The sequence below is a fragment of the Pogoniulus pusillus genome, chromosome 18 (genome assembly GCF_015220805.1).
Source record: "Pogoniulus pusillus isolate bPogPus1 chromosome 18, bPogPus1.pri, whole genome shotgun sequence".
Classification (NCBI taxonomy): Eukaryota; Metazoa; Chordata; class Aves; order Piciformes; family Lybiidae; genus Pogoniulus; species Pogoniulus pusillus.
In genome coordinates, this window is record NC_087281.1 from 20,709,852 (window position 1) to 20,730,622 (window position 20,771).

A 20,771-nucleotide genomic window follows, 5' to 3' on the forward strand; every position below is an offset into this window, starting at 1 on the left:
TCCTCTGGCTGAATGTGAATGACATCTAACAGATGTTCTTTCATTAATATTTAGAGATGGGAGATGTAGACTTTCTCCCTAAATCTAATCCCTGTAGGCAAAGAGGGATGCAAAACAAAGCAGTCTGTTGTGCTTTGTCCACAGGTGGCTTTCCAACTCTTCTAAGAGACCATGGGATTAGAGGGCATTGAGTTTTAACCTTCCTTTATAATTAAACATCCTTATATATTTGCTAGCTACATTAAATACATAAATATCATTATACATTTGCTAGCTGTCATTAAATGTGGCTAAACACCTTACAACCTTCCCAATGGGCTAAATAACCTCACAAGTAATACAATGTAACATTTTGTTATGCTTTCTCAGAGTTTAAGATCTCCAGGCTCAGAGGAGACCTTATTGCTGTCTATGACTACCTGAAGGGAGGTTGTAGCCAGGTGGGGGTTGGTCTCTTCTGCCAGGCAACCAGCAACAGAACAAGGGGACACAGTCTCAAGTTGTGCCGGGGGAAATCTAGGCTGGATGTTAGGAGGAAGTTGTTGTCAGAGAGAGTGATTGGCATTGGAATGGGCTGCCCAGGGAGGTGGTGGAGTCACCGTCCCTGGAGGTGTTGAAGAAAAGCCTGGATGAGGCACTTAGTGCCATGGTCTGGTTGACTGGCTAGGGCTGGGTGCTAGGTTGGACTGGATGACCTTGAAGGTCTCTTCCAACCTGGTTGATTCTCTGATTATTCAAGTACTTTCAGTTACTAATGATAGTACTTTCAATATCTACAGTGTGCCAGCCACTAAATGGTATTAATGGAGGTCTTTAATGCTTGAAAGTGTATTAAGTGTGTCACATACACTGAAAAGAAAATCCACTCACTGTCCAAAAGGGAATTTATCTCATCTTTTTCTTGAAATTATTTTAAAATAATCTATATTTTAAATAAAATCTGAGTTTCTTCATTGATTCCCCCCACAATGATTTAGTGATTCAAAAGGAAAGTTGTTTATTATTGTTTAAAATCTGATTTCAAACACACAGAAAAAGTGCTTGAATGTCTTTTGTTTATTTCTTCTGTTCCCCCATTTCTTCTCCCTGATGTAGAGTGAAGGGTGTTTAAAAACTTTCTTATAGCCTGTTCAGTCTGACAGATGATGCAGATGTTGTTCTTGCATACAAGTTACCAAGGACAAACAAGGTTGTGAGGATGCAGCAGCACCTCTATAAGCCTCTCTGTTGCTCTTACTCTGGAATAAGCAATCATGAAAAGAGTTACTGCAGGACAGCTGAAACGTTCAGTAACCCTTCCCATTAGCCTACCCTGAAGGTTTATCTTTATCCTTTAGTCAGAACATGAGACTGAACACAAACAGTTCATGGCAGTGCAGTCAGTGTCAGTACAAAGGAAGGAGGAAGGTTTCCATTTGTTTCAGTTTCAAAGCTTTCATTTTGTTTCATTTCAACTATTTCAATGAGGGAAGGCTTTGGTTGTGCAACATCCTCATAGTTAAGTGGATTTGTTTCACTGTGTAACATCCTCATAAGTGACATCATCAAAGACAGGTATACAGGTTGCAGAAACGAAGCTATACAATTATTTAGGTTTCTGAAAAGACTGTAGAGAAACATACAGCTCCTCCCGACCTATTCATGGTAAAAACCTGTCTCAAGATCCTCATGCATGCTCATACTGCTTTGTAAACCATCCTTTTCCACCTTTTCTGCTCTTACATTTGCAGATGAAGTGGCGGGTGGATCCTGTATCTTGCTGATCCTGCTGTGCATAGCAACTGTTTTCCTTAGCATTGGAGGAACTGCACTGTACTGCACCTTTGGTGACATGGAATCCCCTGTGTGTACTGATTTTGCAGCCAATATGGATTTCTATTACACCCAGATACTGCATCGTATGGAAGAACTTAAACACTGGATAGCCTTCTCGTAATTGGAATGGGCAGAAACAGCACACTGAGAGGTCACCAATGCTTACCTGAGAGGGTAGAAAAAAATTCTGATTTCAGGTTCTCCAAATTTGCCACCTGATGGTGTACTTATGCTCTTACTTAGAAATCAAGAAAATTATAGTTTAGCAATCAGGTGGCAAAGTGTTCACATCTTAAGCTGTAGCAGTGTGGTAAGGAAGAATAAAAAGTTCTTCTCTTCACCCTTTTGAGCGTAGGCAAGTAGCTTTTTGGCAGCTTGAGAAAGCAAAGAAGAAAGAAGAAAATTGACTGTCTTCTGTTTGCTCTCCCATTGCCATGCATCGTGTAAGCAATCTCTGGAAGCTTGTTAAAAGGACAGCTTTAATTTACACCTGTTTGTGCAAAGGTGTTGCCTCCAGCTATCATGCAATAAGTCTGTGTTTTATGGAAACATTCTTTTTCTTCTATGTCTTTCTGCTTTTCTCCATTTTATTTCTCCTGGTGAGCCGTGTAATTATTTGGGTGGAGTGAGAAGAGTGCAGCAGCATTTACAGAGCCCCCATTTGGTGATTAACAGGCTGACCCCGTATCTTGCAACTTTTGGTGGATACCATGAGTGGGATAAATCTGCTGGCAGATTTCACTAAATTTCCTGGAACTTTACTCTGTTTTGTGGGCTGGTTTTGAAGTGAAGGGTTAAAAAAGAAAGACATCATTGGTCTCACTAAACACAGAAACAAAAGTAAAATGTTTAGTAACTTACTTGTGTTAAACAGTAAAGTGGCTTTGGCCAATTTTAAAGCACCTGGAAGCAGGTGTGGGGGTAACTGGTTTGTCTTTTCAGCTATCACTGACTTGCAGTAATCACTTTGTGCCTCAGTTTCTCCTCCATAAATGGGGAATAATGATCCTTGCCTTTGTCTGTGAATATTTATTGCAGTTAGGGTTTTTGTCTGATTCATCCCAGATGAGTACACAGGATCGCTGAACTGTGTGGCTGCAGCCTCTCTCAGTAAGCAAATGCTTATGTAAAAGTGGGACACGTCCATGAGAAGAGATTCAGAGGCTCACTGCTGATCTGCAACATGTTAGTAGCCCAGGGCACTCACTCCAGCAGATAAAGCACATTTGCATCTATTTGCTTTGTGTTTCTGTATTGTAAAATCTGTAATTTTTCTATCAACTTATACAAACAAAGGTAAATCAGGTCAAAGAGTCCTTTTAAATGGTTATTTCTATTACTTGGTGCTCAGCCCCTCTTTGTGTGGTATGTGAGAGGAATACTGACATGACTGTGAAGGTGAGAATGAGATACACAGGCCTTTGTCCCACACTCTGGTCAAATCTGGCAACTGTCCTTGCACAGAGCACAACGACCTAGCCCTGCTGATGGTGTTAGTGTGAAACAACTCCACGCCTCCAGAAAGAGAAAGTTTGAGAAGTCCACTCCACACCATGATTTCCTGCTTACTAATGCTGTATGAGGCAGTGTGTTCAGGTTAGAATATTATTTTGTAAAATACTATGAAATGAAATGAAATCTTTGAGATAACTGCTCAGAATTCTAAGAGTAAGTGATCATGCTTTCTGCCATTTGCAAGCAAATTGTCCCTCAAGTGAGCTTGATTGTTCCTAATGCACTGTTATACTTAACAGGTTTTTAAAGTGGAAGTTAAAATCACTTTTTTTTTCCTTTTTCCTACAATAAATTGCATGTATGATTTATTTTTGTTCATTTTCACTGTGAAAGCTTAGTTTATTTATACCTTAGGGAGCCTCATGTGCAGCTTTATATTAAACTGGCAAATTTTAAATGCCCAAATGAATGAAAACTGTTGCTTTTTCAGAATGACATTTGAGAATGCTAGTTTGGTATATTTTTTTTGTTGTCCTCAGAGTATTTTAATGTTGGGCTAATCTAAAGGAGAAAGGGAGAGACACTTTTCTATTTTAAAGTGTTACTGGCTGGTTCAGTTTATTATTTGAAGTCTGGGTTTGCTTATTTATTCAGTTTTTTCCTTTAAGAATAATCTCTCTCCTTTTTTTTTTGGTAATTTCCAGAGTTATTAAAAAGCATGCATTCAGTTTAAATATGTATTTATAGTGACTGTGTAGTAGAATATATTTTGGGGGTTTGTAACTTTGCATTGAGTGTTTCAGGATATTAAGGTTATTCCTAAAGAGAAAACTGTTCATTTCAGCTTAAAAATCTTAAGTTTTTGTGCACTTCATCACCAAAAAAAAGTCAAGAGGTATATATATATATATATTTATATATATATAGAACTATTTATTCAGAAGTATATCAGATGTGGACATCAAAGGTCCTCTACTTCTAGGTTCATTTAATTAAAACTATTTTAAATTAATTATTTTATTTATAACTGTAAAGCTATTTAAAGTCAAAGCAATTTTTAATGAGCAATTCAGTTTAAAATTGGTGGTCCAAATCCTGGTAGGTCTGCTTTGTGCTATATTCCCACTGCAAAGACTGACCAGTATCAGCAGAATTGCCTACAAGAAGATCATGAAGAGGTTGAGTACCACTTTACCAACATACCTGATGAAGAATGAGTGGTTTGGCATTCTGTGTAACTCAACTATTTACACTTGTGCTGTAACCTGGAGCATCTCTCCAGCCTTCCCAGCCTATACCATTGTACCATGCCTGCAAAGTCTCTTAGGATTTGAAGGAGCAGAAGGGATCCATATGCACAGGCTGCCCAGCTCCTGATCTGAGCTGCTCACTCCTCAGTTGCAACTGAGTGGTTGAATCTGGATCTAATTTCTGTTGGCATTCCTTTATAGAAAGTTGCTGGTACTAATTCTTGCTTTGTGTGACAGTTCTGTTAGTGCAAATATTTTGTGTGGTAGTGCATCATCAAACTTAGAGCAAGCAAGGTAACAAATCTGGTTTGTGTTGAGAGAGTGTGCAGGTAGGCCTAATGTTGGCCTTCCTATGTGCTCTTTTCTCTTTGTGGTGATACTGCTTCTGCCTGGGTGAGCTGAGGGGTTGGGATCTTACAGTCAGGGAAATCCAGGCTAAAAGAAGTAGTTGATTTGAACAGTTACTCCTCTTATGAGTATTTTGATATAAAATAATACTGAGCAACAGCTAATATTATTATTAGGAGGAAGAAAGCAGAGGGGGAAAACTTTGTGCACTTTAACCCCATTTGTGTCATAAGGTTTAACTCTTGTTTCCTACCACTATCCTTATAGCTCACCTGCTTAATAGCAGGGGAAACATCTGACACCAGTATAAACCCATTTGTAGTTGGTAGGAAAACTGAGGGAATGATTCCATACTTGACTGATAGCTAAGAGCAATTTATTAAAATAAGACTGGATTTCAGGCTAACAGTGAACCTTCAAAGAAGTTGTGGTCACTAAATCACCTGCAGCACTCCACTAGGAACACCCCACCCCCCTTCCAGTTTACTCTTTGAGCATAATTATTTTGTAGAGATTCTCACAATAAAACAAAACCAACCAGACTTTTGATGTAGATTGTTGTGGCCAGGATTGTGCAGGGTTCTGCACTTTGGCCACAACAACCCCAAGCAGCACTACAGGCTGGGAACAGAGTGGCTGGAAAGCAGCCAGGAAGAAAGGGACCTGGGGGTACTGGTAGATGGTAGGCTGAAGATGAGCCAGCAGTGTGCCCAGGTGGCCAAGAGAGCCAATGGCATCGTGGCCTGTATCAGGAACAGTGTGGCCAGTAGGACAAGGGAGGTTATTCTTCCCCTGTACTCAACACTGGTCAGGCCACACCTTGAGTGCTGTGTCCAGTTCTGGGCTCCTCAATTCAAGAGAGATGTTGAGGTGCTGGAAGGTGTCCAGAGAAGGGTGACAAAGCTGTTGAGGGGCCTGGAACATAAACCCTATGAGGAGAGGCTGAGGGAGCTGGGGGTGTTTTAGCCTGGAGAAGAGGAGGCTCAGGGGGGACCTCATTGCTGTCTACAACTACCTGAAGGGAGGTTGTAGCCAGGTGGGGGTTGGTCTCTTCTGCCAGGCAACCAGCAATAGAACAAGGGGACACAGTCTCAAGTTGTGCCGGGGGAGCTCTAGGCTGGATGTTAGGAGGGAGTTCTTCCCAGAGAGAGTGATTGGCATTGGAATGGGCTGCCCAGGGAGGTGGTGGAGTCACCATCCCTGGAGATGTTCAAGAAAAGCCTGGATGAGGCACTTAGAGACATGGTCTAGTTGACTGGCTAGGGCTGGGTGCTAGGTTGGACTGGGTGATCTTGGAGGTCTCTTCCATTCTGGCTGATTCTATGATTCAGCATAGGCTGCCAAGTAGAGCTTTCTGATGACATAATTGTTACAACACCCTTACACCAAGTAACAGACTACCCCAAGAAAGGCATTGTGCTGTAGCATATCCATGCTTTACCACAGGCTTGTTTTCACAACACTGCCAGTAAGGAAGCAGACAGTCCACAGCCCAGATACGCCAGCAGAAGTTTGTCACCCAGACACAGCCCATGATTAAAAGCTTTTGCAACAGTTTTGCTTTTGTACTTTGAAAACACATAGCCCTGGTCACAGCAGTCCAAGGAAAAGGGGGAAATCTTGTTGAGGGTTTTCAGGAGTAAAGGGCTATTTTTCTAATAAGCAGAGGAGATTGGAAATGCAGATTCTTCTGTGGCTCAATAACCTAAAGGGATGTTACCCTTCCAAGAAAACATTTGCCTACTTTGTACTGTAATGTAAAACCAAAACCATCTGAAAGGACTAGCAACTATTTGTAATAAATTGAACTTAAGCATCCTTTAGCAAAAGGAGTAAATAACTGTGTTTGAAACCATCACCCAAGCTTGTAATTTAAATACTGTAGCAAAAAAAATTCAAATAAAAACTGTCCCAAAGAAAATAAATGAACCTTTTTTTTTTTGGGTACTGTGATTTCTACATGTATAAAAGAGACTGGGAATATGTTCTGTGAAATTCAAGTAAATGAGCAGTACTTCCAATAAAAATTTCATGGTCAAACCCAAACCAAAATGGAAAATTAGTATCAAATAAATTAAGGTTTGATGGTGTAGTTTTTCCTGGGTGGATTGGTTTGTCTTTAATAGCTAAACAAAACTTCCACACAAACCCTGATTTCTTCAGATAGGTAGGTTTAAAATACTAGGGAGGTGGTGGAGTCACCATCCCTGGAGATGTTCAAGAAGAGACTGGATAAGGCACTTGGTACCATGGTCTAGTTGACTGGATAGGGCTGGAGGAGAGGTTGGACTGGATGATCTTGGAGGTCTCTTCCAACCTGGTTGATTCTATGATTCTAAGCTTGCCACATGCTGAGAATCCTCATGCTTGTACAGCTTAATAGTTCTGGCATTTCTGTCTGAGTCTTTAAGTTGGTAGACAGTCTCTGAGCCCATGAGAGTAGCAAGAATATTTTCACACTACTTTTCCTGAGCTAGCTGAATTCAGTGCACTAAAGGAGGGCTTGCAGAAAAGAAGAGAGCAAAAGGTTTTAATCACAGAGGATCTATACAGTTCTTTTCAGTAAGACTAGTACTTACCATCATAGTAACTGGCAATGTAGCTCCAAAAAGGTCCACCATAATTAACAGACAAGAGTATATTTGAAAAGACTTACAAGCAGAAAAATTCTATACTGAGATTTCTTGGTGACTACTCAAAGATTTGAGCCTTATACATTATAAATTTACACAAGTGGAAACAACTTCTCAAGATTGTTGAAAGCTAAAGGCAGTATATTATGGACAGAAAGGCTACAGAATGAATGTCATAAAGGCTTTTAGTCAAAGATGATTTAAAAAATACTGGTGAAGGATTAAAACTATTTCTGATAATGATACTGAGCAGTGATGGTTTGTTTTTTTCCAATCAGGTTTTATAAAAATGGGGGGGAGGGAGGGAAAATGCTCAATAGTTTAATGACATCAGGGAAGAGAGAGAGCAATGGTTAAAATAGTGCTGAACTCCTTGCAGGTGTCTCTGCAGGAGGAATTCAAGTGGTTTGCACAAGGTAACATAGCAGGGAGAAGGAAAGCATGACCAGAGCTTAAAAATCCTATCTTCTGCTCTTTTGCCTGGTTCTGCTTCCCACTAAGACAACACTGATTAGGGAAGATAAATGAGTACTCTGTTGTTCACATTATCTTGGACTTCATACAGCTTTGAAGACACCCATTAAAAATATTTTTCTCATAAATTTTGTCATGATTTCAAGGAATAAAACTGATTCAAGACAATAATTTCCCTTTTTAGTATGCAGTCCTAAGTCCAAATGCCATTTTAGAATGTTTTTAGTACTTGGTATCATCATCCCCATGATAGCTGGTTGCTATTTACATGTACTAAAGCAAACTGTATCAACAGACCACACAGAAACACACAGTATAATGGCAACTCTTACCATCAGAAAATGAGGCTCAGGCAGTCTGTAATCACTTCATGTTTCACCATCTAACCTTTACTACTCCTGCTTTGTTAAGTACCAGGAAAGTAACAATTCTCAGCAGAGCAGGCCCTATCAAGAACCCTACTTAAAAAATCAAGTCCCAAGCTTGCAGCTCTGCTGGGCTTCATACAATAACTACTGCTGTGCCAAGAGTGAGGAAACAAAGTGCTGTGGAAAGAAGCAACCACCAGATTCTGCCTGCCAGCAGAAATTAAGTTCTTGTGAGGCACAGAAATGTTTTGACCAGAAGGTGGATGTTGTCATCACTGTCTGGAAACGTGAAAGATGAAAATCATTTCAAATGTTCTCGGCATCCCTCAAAATGCCTTTCATAATATTTTTTATTTCCCATTCCATTCTTACATTATTGACTTCAACCAAGAGAAAGCTTTCAAAGAGGAAAATTAAGCAAGGTAGTGTTTGTTTTTTTCTCCATGTACTGTCTTTTCCGTGTTTCTATAAATAGGGCATTGCTTTTCTGAGCCAATTCACTGGTGGGTAATGGCCCATGGTTTACCTAGAAAGGCAAAATAGATGGCCATTAGCAGTAAGTGACTCATATATTATAAAACAGCCCCATCAAAGAGAGTCACCTCTATTGACTCGTGCAGTAGGATAATGAAACACTATTTTCAGTGAACTGGCTGAGTTTTGCAATGCAGAGCAAACTTTGCACAGCCCACCCATGCTGCCAGCTCAGTCTGGCACTTTGTTATCTCTGTACTGAGGCCTTTCACAGCCACGATTTCCCACTACAGAGCAGCCAGAGAGGCAAGTGTTCTTGTGGATGTTAGGAGGAATGCTAGGCTGGGTGTTAGGAGGAAGTTCTTCACAGAAGTCCAACTGCATCCTGGGCTGCATTAAAGAAGCATGACCAGCAGCAGGTCGAGGGATGCGATTCTGCCCCACCATCCCGCAGAGATAGCTCATCTGGAGTACTGGATTGTTCAGCCTGGAGAAGGGATGGCTCTGGGGAGACTGCTTTCCACTGCCTGTGACAGGGGTCCACAAGAAAACTGGGAGGGATTGCTTACAAGAGCATGTAGCAATGGGATAAGGGAAATGGCTTTAACCTGGACAAGGGTAGATTTAGACTGGACATTAGGAAGAAGTGCTTTACTATGAGGGTGGTGGCACATTGGAACCGGTTGCCAAGGGAGGTGGTAGAGGCCTCATCCCTGGAAACATGCAAGGTCAGGCTTGATGAGGCTCTGAACAACCTGATCTAGATGGGGATATCTCTGCTCACTGCAAGGGGCATGGACTAGATGACCAAACTTTAAAGGACCCTTGCAACTCAGTGCATTCTATGATTCTATACCCTACTATCCTGGTGTAAATTTCACTTCTGATACTTACTACAGTAAGTAGTTCCTTTTCATGACACTGGCATCCAGATATTACTGGGTTTTCCCTTCCAGGTGGGTTATCTATTTTAATAGCAGCTTTGACTTTTCCTGCAATTCATCTCTTTCATGCTGGCTGGGTAATTTAATTTGTTGTTGACCTAGTTCCAGTTATGAAAGATTAGACTCTCCATTATCACAGAAGTTTCATCATTTGTCCCTTAAAATAATTAGCCATTTTAAACATGTATGCTACAGAGTATTAATAAATGTTACAACGTTCTGCATAGAGTTTCTTGTTTCACATTAAAGCATTTTGTTTGTACACAGCCTTGACAACGATCCCTTCTTAATTGTAAGGTGCAATGAGCACCAAGAAGCATGACTCTAAAATCTACCCATGCATTGGTATTTGATCAGCATGTGGATGCTGTCACAGTTACCATGGCTTCATTGCATGAATGTTTCCCTCCAGCAATACTGAGGCAGAAGCATCCACCATAATTAGAAGTTTGAAGCCTATGTTGTGTAATTGGTTCTGGTACACTGTGCAGAAGGAGCATCCCTTTTCAAAAGTGGAAGATGTAAAAACAGGTTATCTGGATGATTCTTCACAGCTTCTTGCTCTGCATGCCCTGCCTGCCTTGACATCCCCTCTAGATCACTGACTCCTGCTTTGGCACCCCTCGAAGGATAATTCAGTTCCCTTGAAATGTCTTAGCAAATTGTTCAACTCCTAACTGGACCAAACTGACCTTTGACAAGAAACTGCAGCTATCAGGGTGATGCATATGAATTTTTTGGCTCCACCTATAATAGAAAACTGTTCAGGTTCCATCAATGCATAACTAATTTCCTGGGCAGTTGAGCTAGAATAAACCTCTGGTCTAGGCAAGGAAAGCTAAATTGTTAGTAGTTATAAATTCTAGTAGGCTTCTGGTAAGTTCATCTTTTTCTGACTGTGCTTGATATTTTGATGGAGGTCCAAACTGTTGCTGCTTGGCCAGAAGTTTTATGGAATCTTGGACAAATTCCCCAAGTGCCTCAAGGAGGTTTCTATGGTGGCAAGATTCACAGAGCAACATTCCTGGAGCTGCTTGGTGATTAATGCAGTTTGTAATAACATGTTCACTATAAATGTTTATGCTGTTTTCCCCTCTAAGCAGGTATTTAGAAACAGCCCTTGGAGACCTTCATGCCATCCATACCCCCCAGAGTCTCGGCATTCTGTTCAGCTGCTTTAAGGAACTGTGACTGTGGGAGAGAGGCAGCTGCATTCAGTAGTGAAGGTAGGTCAACCTAGGAGAAAGAAAAGGTGCCCAGGGGAACGGGAGGAAATAAAACTTAAAACATTGCAGACATGGCATTTGGATTTGAATGAGAGAGAAACTCCTCTAAGGGTTGTTTAGAGCTATCCTTTTTGCAGCCCAGAATCCTTATCTGCTGCTAACTGATTACGCAATGTTAGCTGAGATTTCAGATATTTTATGCAATCACTTGCTCCTAGAAAATTGATAATCAGAGCTGAAGGCCTGCTCTGTGTGTTTTATTTCCAACATTTCATGTTTTATCCCAGGTCCAATAGTTGTGAAGTCTTGACTAATGAGTGTATATTCTTACTAGACTCCAAGTTCTTTAAAAAAATATTACTGCTCCTTGTGGCTATGGAGAAATAAATGTTTTAGGAAGCTATGGGTTAGATATAAAAAGCCTCATCCTCATTAGATTTGATTGTTTTTACTACCCATTCATTGTGTTTGAATATGTCAGGGTCAGTATTTTTTGTCCATTATAGCATACACAGACATTATTTGTTTATACCCATAACATAGTGTTAGATCAACGATTTAGCCAGCAAAACAGATGTTGCAAAGCTTTAGTAAGATGTTTTGCATCAAGCCCTAACCCTTAAGTCCTTGGAGATCCTCCAAGTGTTATCTGAGGTAGATACCTAAGAAGGACATTTTTGGTTAATTGCAAGCAAAAAGATTGTGCTTGCAGTTTTTGAAAGACACTTGTGCAGAATCAAAATGAATTCTTGGTAATATGGTGCCACATCAAACAGAAGAGATGTCATCTCCCATTTTGCCCATCAGTAAAACATCGGCAACTGTGAGGTCATGTCGTCTGAGTTTTGTCTGCAAATGCAGCACTTTCAGGTGCACCAGAGAGAATGCAAAGAGGACACAAATTAGAAGAGGGCGTAAGTGGAGACTGGAGACAGAGGGAGTGAGCTCTAGGCACAGCTCAAGAACAACACAGGGAAAAGCTAGAGACAACCTTGTTTAAAGCAAGAGGCCAGTGTGCATTCTCATTGTGTTTAGTCTAGTTGTGTTTACATCTTCAGTCTTTTTCTTGGCAGAGATTATTATTATTTACATGTTCGCTCCTTCCCTCTTCCCTGCTGTCCCTTGGAGACAGAGAAAGTGGGGAATGTGTGTAGCCTGAGACCTGAGAGTGTTGAGGGCTCCTACAAAAAGCAAATTAACTGTAGTCTCTGAGAAGGTTGCTCAGGAGTGAAACACACACCTGGTTTAAGCAGACACCTCAAACCCGAGCATTCAGATGTTTATTTCAGGACAGAGGACCTCTGCACAGCAAGTGCTGCTTTCCAGGCTGCTGCTTCAAAAACAGACACTTTTACACACTTTGTCCTTCTCTGGATTCTTCCTGTTCTCTCCTCGCTTAAAGCAGACAGCAGCAACTCCACAGCCCTGACGCCCAGGACGCAAAGCTGACTAACTAGGGCAGAGCTCGTCGGCGGGGGCCGCGCTCAGACGTCAGCAGAGCACAGGAAGGACAAAGTGCCACACGCCAGAGGCGACACAAGCGAGCGCTGCCACCTGCTGGCTCTGCGGCCGCCGGGCACAGCGCTGGCGCTCCGGACGCCGAGCGGGCGGGAATGCCGGCAGAGCTGGGAGAGCTGTCCTGCCTTCGGCGAGGCAGCCCCACGGCTGTAACTGACGCGGAACTGCGCGGAGTGACGGCACCCTCTGCTTCTGCCCGCGTTCCGCTCACACGCGAGTGCAGGGAAGGACGGAAGCCTGAGATGGAGATCAGCCGCCGCGGGTGGCTTCCGCAGCTCCGCACGGTACGAGCCTGCGCCTCGGCGCGAAGCCACCCGCCCTGCCTGGCCGCTTTCAGTGCGCAGCCGTGTGCCATCCGCCGACCTCATTTGTGCGGGGGACTAAATGCCCGGTTGTTTGTAATGTGCTCTGAACCAGGCCTGCAGATTTAGCAGCTGTCTGTAACTGGTAATTCTGATGAGCATCTCTGACTGTTTCCAGGTTACTTACATGCTTAAATCCTAATGAGTTATTTTTATGCTGAAATGTCCTCATTGCAGCTTCACCTGCTGCATCTCGTCAGAAGGACAACTAGAAGCTTTTAATATTTACCACAGGTAGACTCATAGAATCATAGAATCAACCTGGTTGGAAAAGACCAATACTGTGACCTCCAAGATCATCCAGTCCAACCTAGCACCCAGCCCTAGCCAGTCAACCAGACCATGGCACTAAGTGATTCATCCAGGCTTTTCTTGTACACCTCCAGGGACAGTGACTCCACCACCTCCCTGGGCAGCCCATTCCAATGCCAATCACTCTCTCTGCCAACAACTTCCTCCTATCATCCAGCCTAGACTTCCCCCAGCACAGCTTGAGACTGTATCCCCTTGTTCTGTTGCTGGTTGCCTGGCAGAAGAGACCAACCCCCACCTGGCTACAGCCTCCCTTCAGGTAGTTGTAGACAGCAATGAGGTCCCCCCTGAGCCTCCTCTTCTCCAGGCTGCACACCCCAAGCTCCTTCAGCCTCTCCTCATAGCATTTGTGTTCCAGGCCCCTCACCAGCTTTGTCGCCCTTCTCTGTACACCTTCCAGCACCTCAACATCTCTCTTCAATTGAGGGGCCCAGAACTGGACACAGTACTCAAAGTGCTGAGTAGAGGGGAAGAATAACCTCCCTCATCCTATTGGCCCCACTGTTCCTGATGCAGGCCAGGATGCCATTGGCTCTCTTGGCCACCTGGGCACACTGCTGCCTCATCTTCAGTCTACTATCTATCAGTCTGCATTTTTTAAAGTGATTTACCTATTTGCTTACTGTATAAGATAAGAGCAAATGTGCATGCCAGCCTTATTTCTGACCATCATTTTGCATTCATGATGGCAACAGCCCTCTGCCATACTCTCTACTATGTTTAGAAAACATTTGTGTTATTGGCAGGAGGAAGGTATTCAAGCCTACTGTTTTTGTTTTGCAAGTGCTTTGAAAAATATCTAATTTCAACTTGTCTCTAACACCTTAAAATTGGTTTGTTGTTGTTTTTTTTCCTACTTTTATGGAAGTGTCCAAAAAGAACTTAGATTTGTGAAGTAGAATTGATGTGAAGTGCTACAGGACAGGCACAAAGAACCTTTTCCTGTTTATTTGTTTTTAAAGTATTTGGATTTGGATTTTTATGTAACCATTAGATCAATGAGTACATGGCAGCTGGTGAGGAACTTTGAGCCAAGGAAATCATCACAGGTCACTAGAGGGAGCTCAGACACAGTTTCTGGGCCTTGAGAGGAGCTTCTACACCTGTTACTTGGCCAGTTTCTGTGTGGGCAACTATGTAGCTTGCATTATAAGTAACACTTCGATTGCAGATGATTTGCAAATCAATGCTTAACTGAGGCAGAGAGGTCCCAAACTTTAATATTCTTCTCAGCATTGGTAGATAGGACTCTGTCAGTTATGCCTTTGGTCCTGATCTCTAAGTTCCTGAATCCAGTTCTAGAATCTAGCTCCTGAATCCCGTTCCTGTCTGCTGCGGAGTCCAGTCCGGGACTTCCCCAGTGCCTGCTCACAGCAGTGGTATAATTGCCACCAGAAGGATTGGGTTCAATATTGGGGTTTGTGTGCTTTTGTATATGTTTAATTTAATTTTTATTATCTTCATTAAAGTTATTTTGTTTTTCTTTTCCATTCCATAAGTCTCCCTTATTCCCTTTTTTTGCCCTTTGGGAAAGGAGAGGGATTAATAAGGAGCATTTGTCACTTGGTTAGTACCAGCCCAGTGCTAACCCTTGACAACTTTAAATAAGTCCATTCCAAGTCCTAGATAATTGTTTTCTGGATTATTTCCTTGGAACTGTATGCAATTTATAGGTTTGTTCATTGTAGTGAAGTGACTGAACTGAGATGCAATATTTTAAATGAGACTTTAAAATGGAGAGAGATTTTGATTTCCTTTTGTGCAATCTGATGCTTCTACATTGCTATCATCTGCCGCATTTGCCATCCACTAGACAAAACATTTGTTATTGTTTTTGATAGCTGTATTCCAAGTTCTAAATTCTCCAGTGTAGGTCAGTTTGCATTTTCTGACCTATTTCAATTCTTGTTTTAGCTGCATTTAAACTATTTCCCTGCAATTATGGAAGAAAGTTTCCAATCTTTAACTACTGTCATCAAAATGATTACTGAGCTGTCATGTAGGGCAGAACCTTGCAGTAACCAGTAACAGTGCTTGGGCATTTAACTCTTTATGTCTTAACTTATTGTATGGCCACTTTTATTGTAGAGCAGTCTGGTGCAATGTGGGTTACATTTAGCATCATCAGGAAAATGTGTTCTTCCCCAACATTTTCTTGTTTGGTCTCCATGTACTGAAAAAAATGTACATTTACCAGTCCTTTCATACCTGTAAGTGTTTCAGGCTCAATGTAGGACATGACAACTGCAATGAAAACTGAACAAAAAGCCTGACCTCCAGTGCTAATAAAAAATTCTGACCTCTGCTCTGTTCTTTTATGGGTCAGTGGTGCCATCATGTCTTCTTTTAAGAGACTGTTTAGAGCTGTGTATGAAGTGGAATGTATATATAGCTTAATAAAAAATAAAAGGGTGGGATCTGCAGGTGCCATAGGCTGTCATCTTTTGTTTAGTAATCTCCCAACTTAGAAAGAAGATAAATAGGTGGATAGAATTTTGTTCATCTAATATTTTTATGTGGTTAAATATATATTTTGTTGAATCTATGTACATATACAATATATGGACTACATATCAGCATGCATACATATGTATATTAAGATGGTCCTGCACTTGGATCACAACAACCCCATACAATGATACTGGCCTGGGGAAGAATGGCTGGAAAGCTGCCTGGTGGAAAAGGACCTGGAGGTGTTGGTCAAAAGCCAGCTGAGCATGAGCCTGCAGTGTGCTCAGGTGGTCAAGGCAGCAAACAACATCCTAGCCTTTATCAGGAATAGTGTAGCCAGCAGGACTAGAGAGGTGATTGTCCTCCTGTACTCAGCCCTGGTGAAGTTGCTGAGTTTTCAGTTATGGGCTCCTTACTACAAGAAGGCTATTGAGGTGCTGCAGTGGGTTCAACGTGCTGAACGTGATGAGTCTAGAGAAAAAGACTCAGAGGAGTGGCTGAGGGAAATGGGGTTGTTTAGCCTGGAGAAAAGGAGGCTGAGGGGAGATTTTATCACTGCCTACAACTACCGGAAAAGAGGTTGTAGTGGGTGTTGCAGACACAGACCCACCTTCAGTGAAGGAAGAGATGGTGTGTCAACTATTTCAGGAGCTTGATCTGTACAAATCGATGGGCCCAGACGCCATCCACCCGAGGGTGTTTAAAGAGCTGGTGAATGTTGTTGCCAGGCTGCTCTCAATAATCTGTGAGCTCATAAAGTCATGAAGATCAGGAGACATTCCTGAAGGCTGGAGAAGGTTAAGGTCACCCCTTTCTATAAGAAGGGTTCCAAGGAAGACCCAGGTAATTATAGACCAATTAACCTCACCTCAATCCCTGGGAAAATGATGAAACAAATCCTCCTGGGGACTGTCACAAGTCAGCTGAAGCATGTGGTTGGGAAAAGCCAGCACGGTTGAGTCGTGCTTGACAAACCTGATCACCTTCTGTGACGAAGTAACACACTTGGCCAATGCAGGGCAAGCAGGTGACACTGCCTACCTGGCCTTCTCCAAGGCTTTTGATGTCGTGCCCCACAACTTTCTCCTAGAGAAGCTGACATGTTACAGCTGAGATAGGTAGTCTGTGCAGTGCATAGTTGAGTTGCCATTCCTAGAGGTACTCAAAAGATGTGTAGATGAGGCACCTAGGGGCATGGTTTAGTGGTGGGTTTGGCAGTCCAAGGTTTACGGTTGGAGTCAATCTCAATTTCCAACCTGGATCCTGGATTGTATGATTTAAATTTGTAAAGGTAAGGTGATATTTTTAAATAAAGGTAAAATGTATAAAGCATTACTGAGCTGCTGTAAGTGCCAAGCAGCTTTGTTGGATTCTCTGCAGTTTTTAGTTTCAAGCTCCTCTTTTTTGGTCCAGTCTAAATTGTTTGCTTTATTCTAAATTCTTAGGTTCTGTGTGAGGTAGATCTTTGGAGCCTATTGCCTCTTGATTTTAAAGTAATATTCTGCATAAATTAAAGATAAGATACATCATGGCACTAAGAACTGCAGGCTTTGTTCCAGGAAAACTTGTTCTCACGGTCTTGCTTGCCTTGGTTTTTTCAATGCCTTATATACTCACCAACATAATTCTTCATGCCCTGCAGTAAATTATCCATGCATTGTCAATCAGCCTAATTTCCCAACACCTCTGCCTACTCTTATGCTCTGTTTTTCTTGTCTTATGTAGTAACTTCAACAATGATGCAAACCAGTGATATTATTTCACCCTTTGGAGCGCAAGACACTGACTACATTGTGTTTAAAGAAAGTTGCCTTTGTACAGCATTGTGCAATTGACATCATATTGCACTCTTTCTGCTACCTTATTATGTCAATCAGAAGGCAATCACAGAAAACCATCTGCATTTCCACTCTAATAAAGAAAAAACACCCTAAAGAGAAAAATTAGCATAAAAAACTTTACCACAAAGACTGATGTCCAAGAATATGTAAATATTGGTAGGAAGGATTTTAGCTGAATACTTACTATACTAAATTAAAGGACATAAAAGTGCTTTTATAATGTTCGCACCAATTCCTCAGATCCTTCCAGAGACTCCAGGTAGAACAGGAGCAGCTAGAAAAGGGAGGCATGTTCCTATTTATTTGAGGAATTTGAAAACATATAGCCTCTGTGTGTGTGCATCCATGCATGCATGCACACGTGCTTTTGTGATTCTCTGTCCCAAAGAAATTGGCAAGGACCTCCAGTAGTTGAAGTTATTTTAGACTGAGGCAGTCTTGACTAAATGATGCTTTAAATGAAGCACTGAAATCTTCAGCTATTCATACGCAGACACACATGATGAAAAAAACCAAAATGGCAGTACCTTTTTGTGTGAACTCCTAAAGCTGATTCAGGTGGGAACCTCCTTTGCAGAATGACATCTGGCATCAGACCCAGCACTGCTTGTCTTGCTGTTGGGCAAAGGAAAACTGTAAATCATCCTACTGCTTTCCCACAGAGTAATTTGCAATCCCGCGTTGGTGACGTTAACTAGGGAGACACTAAGCAGGGAGACTCTGCCTTCACTCAAGACTGCTGTAAGCCTTCCATTTAAAACCAGAGCCTTGGTATTGCCTTGATATTTGCTATTTTGAAACCTACCTGTCTGCTTGTTAGTGCCACAGACAGGAATGTAAACTGGCTTACAGACTTCGATTTCTGTTCTTTTTTTAACACAGTAAGCTTGAGCAAAAGGAGAGATGTTTGCAAATACCCACTCCCAAACCTGCCAGCCGCAGGTCTCTCTCTCTAATAAAATGAGTTGGAGCTACTTTAATGATATTTGATGTAAGCAAAGAAACCCTGGGTTTGCCTTGCATTTTGATGCCTCTCCAGTTGGTTTTCAAGTGTCCCTCTGCAGCTCTGAAAGCCTGATTTCTTGCTTCTGTAAGCGGCAGTTTACATTAATTATCCTGCTCTGGCTGATGTGTTTTAAAGAAATGGTACCTAACATCAAAAGAGAAAGTGAAATATTGAGGGTTGTGGATTGATAAACAGGCTAAGTATGCCAAACTCACTGTAAAGTTTCAGTCACTGAAAGAAGACAGGGTTCTCAGTACTGCACGCAAGACTGTGCTTGCCAAATCCTTGCCTAACCACACAATACAGGTCTTAATGGCCTGAGGAAACTTATACAGTCCTGATTCTTAACAAATCATTGAGTCAGAGCCATAGATTGATAAATTGACTTGTTTTCTGTGATTAGATGTGAAAAGAGAATATGGAAGAAGCAGAGCAAGCAAGAGAGGTGAGCTTCTCCAGCAAAGGGATGAAGAAAGCAGACCGAGGATCCAGCCAGCCCTGCAAGTTATGTCAGAGTCCCTCTGCAACTTGCAGGCTCGTTACAGTCTCCAATCACTGAACAACTTTAAATGTTAATGCACAGTCCGAAAAAGTAACAACTGTTGTCAAATTCAGATGGGGGAGGATATCTTTTGCTTCTTGTTGAAATGTTTTTTCAAAGCTTTTGCAAGCAAGAAAGCAAAGTGGGTGACCAAAGACAGTGGCCTCAAAGAAAACAGACTTTACTTTGAGAACTGGTGGCAGAAGAGAAAAGTTTGGGCATAAGAAGCAAGTAGCTTAGAGGAGTTCAACAGCATTATGAGCGCAGCTGCAAATTGTCCCAGTGTGTAGGAAGGACAGGACAGGAGTAAGAAACCAGATTGGCTAATGAGGTTTTCAGTGACCTCTAACATAAGAAACTGGCTTTGAAGGGTTGTTCTATAAATTAGATCAACACAATGATCTAGATTTAAAAAGAACACAAAACCACTCTTTGTCCTTCCTTCCCCCACTCTTTGCTTTTTTGTTATACTGAGTTATTTTACTGATACAGCTGAGACTGTAGGCCTACAAACAACTGCATCAGCACTGCTCAAGGAGTTGATTCTAGTCCTTAGAGGTGAGGACCTCCTGCTGCCTTGGAGATTTAGCATTTATTCAGAAAGGACATTAATCTTCAGTAGAAGAGATGGGAAAAGACTGCTAGGCAGCAGTGATGAGGTGGCACAGCTCATGAGCTGCAGGTACATCAACAATGAGACACTTGCAAAACAAAAGCTTTTAAAAGGTAAATGTTTGGGGCATGTAGAAACAGGGGCAGATTCTGGCAGATTATATAACCTTCTCAATCAATTTAGCACTGACAGTGTGAATATGAGGTTTAGTAGCAGGTACTAGATTTTGAGAAGAGGAACAATCAAACAGATTAGTGTGTTGCAATCTAGGGAACAGAGGCATGGAAGTTTGTATCTTTGCAGCATCTTTTTTGTCCTCTTCAGGGGTTAAATCTTTTACTTTGTGTTCTCTAGAAACAGGAGAAATAGTATGGGGCTGAAATTACAGGGCTTTGTCCTTTTTGTCTTCAATCATATACGATACAAAGCATAGAAGACTGCCTGGAGAGCAGTGTGAAAGTGTCTACCACCAGAGGTTTTTAAGCAAGTTAGGCTTTAATCTGTCAGGAACAGTTTACACATGGCAGAGAATCCCTGGGAGAAAGGGCCAGCAAACAGGATTCTCAAGGTTGCTTCCCACACTCACTTGTTGTGCACCTCTGGAATCCAGGTGAGCAGACCTCACCACACCATGCAGTTGCAAATCCTCCTCACTCTCCTAGTTTTGCAGGATCAACCGTTTCTCCCCCCCACTCTAAGACTCCACACTTTGTGTTGTTCTGCCTTTGATGTTGAGTAAATATAAGTATTTGCTGTAGGTGGCTTTAGTTATTTAATTGCTTCTAGGCGATTAAGGATTTCTTGATTAGCGAGAGTCCACGGTTCATCTAGTGCTGAAATGCCTGTGGCAGTACCTCAGAGCAGCGAGCCGTGCTCCTCACGGAGTCTGCTGAGGCGCCTGGAGCCACGGCCTACCTCTGCACACGCTGGTGCTTACACTGCTGGGCTCTGAAACCTCCTGGTGCGCTCTTACTTGCTCCGAGTCCGCCAAAGCTCCCGGGGCGGCAGGACCGCTGCTGCTTTCCCAGCTGCCGGCAGCCGAGCAGCGGGTACCCCCGCCGGGGAGCGCGGATACCCCCGCCGGGGAGCGCGGGCGCCTGAGGGGCCGCCGGAGGCGCGGCAGAGCCGAGCACCGCCCGC

At 42.3% G+C, this 20,771-nt stretch overlaps 1 protein-coding gene and 1 long non-coding RNA gene across 2 annotated transcripts in view; one reads left to right on the forward strand and one right to left on the reverse strand.

Moving 5' to 3' along the window:
• CNST (consortin, connexin sorting protein) overlaps positions 1 to 7,746 on the forward strand; it is a 41,676-nt gene extending 33,930 nt beyond the window's left edge. Inside the window, exon 11 of the mRNA XM_064158681.1 lies at positions 1,731 to 7,746. Coding sequence (XP_064014751.1) covers positions 1,731 to 1,936 — 206 coding nt within the window. The 3' untranslated portion in view covers positions 1,937 to 7,746. The remainder of the gene's footprint in view (positions 1 to 1,730) is intronic.
• LOC135183550 (uncharacterized) overlaps positions 1 to 20,692 on the reverse strand; it is a 31,260-nt gene extending 10,568 nt beyond the window's left edge. Inside the window, exons 1-2 of the long non-coding RNA XR_010305599.1 lie at positions 20,218 to 20,692; positions 17,999 to 18,086 (exon numbers count right to left, since the gene is read on the reverse strand). This is a non-coding gene — a long non-coding RNA (uncharacterized LOC135183550). The remainder of the gene's footprint in view (positions 1 to 17,998; positions 18,087 to 20,217) is intronic.
• Between the last annotated feature and the right edge of the window lie 79 nt (positions 20,693 to 20,771).